Source organism: Beta vulgaris, chromosome 9 (assembly GCF_026745355.1).
Source record: "Beta vulgaris subsp. vulgaris cultivar EL10 chromosome 9, EL10.2, whole genome shotgun sequence".
Classification (NCBI taxonomy): domain Eukaryota; kingdom Viridiplantae; phylum Streptophyta; class Magnoliopsida; order Caryophyllales; family Amaranthaceae; genus Beta; species Beta vulgaris.
In genome coordinates, this window is record NC_079210.1 from 15825592 (window position 1) to 15829721 (window position 4130).

General features: G+C 35.5%; 2 protein-coding genes across 2 annotated transcripts; both read left to right on the plus strand.

The window, feature by feature from the left end:
* The first annotated feature begins 1353 nt into the window (after positions 1-1353).
* On the plus strand, positions 1354-2007 carry LOC104903170 (uncharacterized). Its single transcript, XM_048637256.1, has 2 exons — positions 1354-1798; positions 1841-2007. The coding sequence occupies exons 1-2, from the start codon at positions 1354-1356 to the stop codon at positions 2005-2007; spliced, it is 612 nt and encodes a 203-aa protein (XP_048493213.1).
* A 192-nt stretch (positions 2008-2199) lies between these two features.
* LOC130590022 (uncharacterized) lies at positions 2200-2660 on the plus strand (the record flags this gene model as incomplete). The annotated part of the gene is given in 2 exon segments (XM_057391886.1): positions 2200-2419; positions 2422-2660. Coding segments are annotated over 2 exon segments (459 nt in total), but the record flags the coding sequence as incomplete, so codon positions are not given.
* Positions 2661-4130: the final 1470 nt, after the last annotated feature.

The following is a 4130-nucleotide window of genomic DNA, read 5'->3' on the forward strand; positions in this document are numbered from 1 at the left end:
TTTTCAGCCATGGACAATTTTAGGTTGTCGTTTCCAGAGTTGCGAGGAAAAAAGGTGTTAAGATCCTTCCGTTTGATAAAGGACATGATTTACGTACAAGTACAACAAATGTAGTTTACAAGGAAGTGTTTGCATAAATATATTAATTGATCTGGGGATTTCATTTGTAATTTTTGTTCTTCACACTCTTACTTTATGATTTTATGATTTTGTGTTAAACGGTAAGTTAAGTCAATGTAATTATGTGACTTTTTTTAAATATAAAATTAAGTAATAAATACTCCTGTTATTTGAAGCCCAAATCGAGTATTGTAGATATCATGCAAATAGTTTTTTGAAGCCCAAATCGAATAAAATGGAAAGTTAGATAATTTCCACTTATACAAATTGTAGCCAAAGGCAACTGAATATATCTGAATTTGTTTTTTTCTTATTCACATATATTTTTAAGTTGAGAAGGGTGAAGTTCATCTTGACAATATGTATGTTGTTCCATATAATGCTGAATTGCTACGTAAATATTGAGCACATATCAACGTTGAATGGTGTAACCAGTCAAGATCAATTAAATACTTGTTCAAATATAGAAACAAGAGGTATGATAGGATTACTACTACAGCATGCCAAGATAAACATAAAGAAGGTGAAGGGAAAGAAATCAATGAGATAAAGATGTACTATGATTGCTGATACATTTCGACATGCGCAGCAATTTGGAGGATTTTTGGATTCAGCATCCATTATTGAACTCCTATTATGGAGAGGCTAAGTTTCCATCTACATGAGAGCAAACTTTTTCATTTAATGACCATGCTGATGTAGAATCTATACTAGACAGGCTTTATATCGACAATACGAAATTCTTATCTTGGATGAAATGTAATGAAAAATATGAAGATGCCAGAGCACTTAGTTATATGGAGTTTCCTACAAGATTTGTTTGGAAGCAGGCGCTGAGAGAGTGGACACACGAAGACAATAAAGATTTTGCAGTAGGTCGAATCCACCACGTCTCACCAGGATCTGGTGAGAAGTTCTATCTTAGAACATTGCTCAATTTCGTAAAAGGCGCGACGTGCTATGAAGACACTAGAACGGTTGATGGTGTAGTGTATCCTACATTTAAAGAAGTTTGCTATGCAAGGGGATTACTTGATGATGATAAGGAATATGTGTACGCAATCACAGAAGCAAGTTTTAGAGAATCAGGGTCTAACTGATGAGCAGTCCATGATTTATCGGAAAGTAATGAATGTTGTGTCGAGTCAATAAGGAGGTGTATTTTTCGTTTACTGCTACGGTGGGACCGAAAAAACATATGCCTGGAAGATATTATGTGCTGCAATAAGGAAGATGGGCGAAATTGTATTGCCTGTAGCTTTGAGTGGAATTGCTTCTTTCCTCCTTCCACGAGGAAGAACGGCGCATTCGAGATTCAATATCCCTTTCAATGTAACTAAGAATTCTACATGTGCCGGCATTTGGTCAGGGTCGGATTTGGCTGATCTTATTATTAAGAAAAAACTTATTATTTGGGATGAAGCGCACACGATGCAAAAGTATTGTTTTGAAGCACTTGATAGAAGTTTGAGGGACATAATGAGGTTTGTTGATAGGGATAACTTGCATCGACCTTTTGGAGGCAAAGTTATGGTATTCGGTGGTGATATAAGACAAATATTACTAGCTGTACCAAAGAGAACGAGGCAAGATATCGTGTTCGCTATCGTTAATTCGTCTTACTTGTGGGATTCCTGTAAAGTCCTAACCCTTACTCGTAATATGAGACTACAATCAGGTTCTTCGAAATCTTCTGTTAATGAATTACGATAATTTTCAGAGTGGATATTAAGCATAGGAGACGGAAAGGCTGGAGGTCCTAATGATGGTGAAGCCGTAATTGAGGTTGCAAAAGATATCCTTATAGATCTAGGGGTCGATCCAATTTCAGCAATTATTGATAGCACTTATCCAAACCTACATGACCATATTTGGGAAGCTAAATAATTCCAGGAAAGAGCAATTTTGGCGGCAACAAATGAGATAGTGGAGATAGTTAATGATCATGTTCTATCTACCATTCATGGAAAAGAGGAAGTGTATTTGAGTTCGGACGCTATAAGCAAAGAACAGGGTAACTTTGGAGTATATGAAATATACTCCACTGAATTCCTCAATACAATAAGATGCTCTGGTCTCCCAAATCATAGCATACGATTAACGGTTGGTGTACCAGTTATGCTTCTATGAAATATTGATCAAACATCTGGATTATGTAATGGCACGAGGTTAGTCGTTGAACATTTAGGCAATCGTGTTATTGAAGCTACTGTTATTTATGGAAGTAATGTCGGAGAAAAAGTATTTATAGCAAGAATGACACTCACTCCGTCTGACTCGACGAAATTTCCTATCAGATTTCAAGACTCCAATTTCCTTTAATGGTTTGTTTTGCTATGACTATAAATAAAACTCAAGGAGAATCTTTGTCTCATGTAGGCCTGTATCTCCTTAGACATGTTTTCAGCCATGGTCAATTTTATGTTGATGTTTCCAGAGTTACGAGCAAAAAAGATCTCAAGATCCTTCCGTTTGATAAAGAACGTGTGCGTACAAGTACAACAAGTGTAGTTTACAAGGAAGTGTTTGCAAACATATAGATTGATTTCTAAGCTTTTATTTGTACTGTGAGCTCTTTACCACTATAACATTTAGAATCTATGAATTTGTATAATTTGTTTCAATCATATTATGTGACTTAATTTAATTATGTTATAGCAAAAAATACACCCGTGCATTATGCACGGGTCCTAAAACTAGTTAATTATGATTAGAGATGGCAATTATCCATGGGTGAGTGGATTATCCATCCACCCGTCCCGAATAAATGGGTGAAAACCCACGGTGAAGTGGGTGATTGGCGGGTGATGGGTGGATCGGGTGATGGATCAGGTAGGATGTGGATGAGATTTTTGTACCCATCACCCGATCCATCATCCACCCGTTAAATTATATATATATATATATATATATATATATATATATATATAATAAAAATATAAAAAATAAAATTTGTTTTAAAACTTTTACTGCCACTTACCATTTAATGTAATAAAAAAAATACTGATACACTTGTCAAATAAAATACTAGAAGTGAAAAATGAAAACCCTAAAGTCCACATTTTCACCATTATCTCGTCTTCCTCAGCCGCAAGTCTGACTTCTTTCTCTCTCCTGCGTTCGATCTTCCTCAGCCAGTCAGCAGCAAGTCTCAAGATATTCATAATACATGTAAGTAAACTTTCCAAAGATTGATTTACTGTAATTTGGTAATTATATATAATGATTCTTATGTTATTCTTCTCTCTCCTGCGCGCGTTTGGTAATTGGTATGTATTATGTAATGATTCTTATGTTATTCTTGGCATAACTCTTGTCGCAAAACATTATGTTTTCAAGGTAAGTTGAATTTTATTCACTTTCAAACAGCTTATATTTTTCTTGTTTAATTAATTGTTTGTTGAAATTATTTGACTAATTTATTTGTTGTGCTTAGCTTCGTTTAACAATTACTATAATTTAGTTGTTCGAATTCATTTCTCTCTCGTGCTTGTTTTCGTTTAATTACCTAAAAATTATGTTCTGTCATGGAAAGAAATTAAAACTATCTTGTTGTTTAATTTAGGTTTGCTGAATTGTTTCGTATTTGATTTATTTAGTTATGAACATGGGAGATACATCAGATAGTAGCACCTCCAAATCGTTCCCTCTCACTCAAGGCTCATCTCCTGACATCCAAAACCCCATGCCATCTCCATCTCCAACTCCCAGCCTGAGCCCTGAACCTCAACCAATTGAGGTATCTCAAACCTCAACAAAAGAGGCGCCACATACTGTTGAAAACAAATCCACAATGGTTCCACCTCATGTACCACCTCGTCTTTGTAAAAAACTTACATCACCAGTATGGAATCACTTTGAGAAGGTGATAGTGAATGGCGAAGAGAAAGCTCAATATGTGCACTGTAACCGACATTACTCTGCCAAAGGTAAGAATGACATCTCCCATCTCAAAGATCATATTGAGCTAAGGTGCAGTAGAAAGTATAGTACACAAGTTGATTTGAGCC

Excerpts from the sequence above, each read along its gene's own strand:
- LOC104903170 (XM_048637256.1), top strand. The coding sequence starts at position 1,354 with ATGGGCGAAATTGTATTGCCTGTAGCTTTGAGTGGAATTGCTTCTTTC. Across the intron at positions 1,799-1,840 it reads TAATATGAGACTACAATCAG|AGTGGATATTAAGCATAGGA; the intron begins GTTCTTCGAAAT and ends GATAATTTTCAG.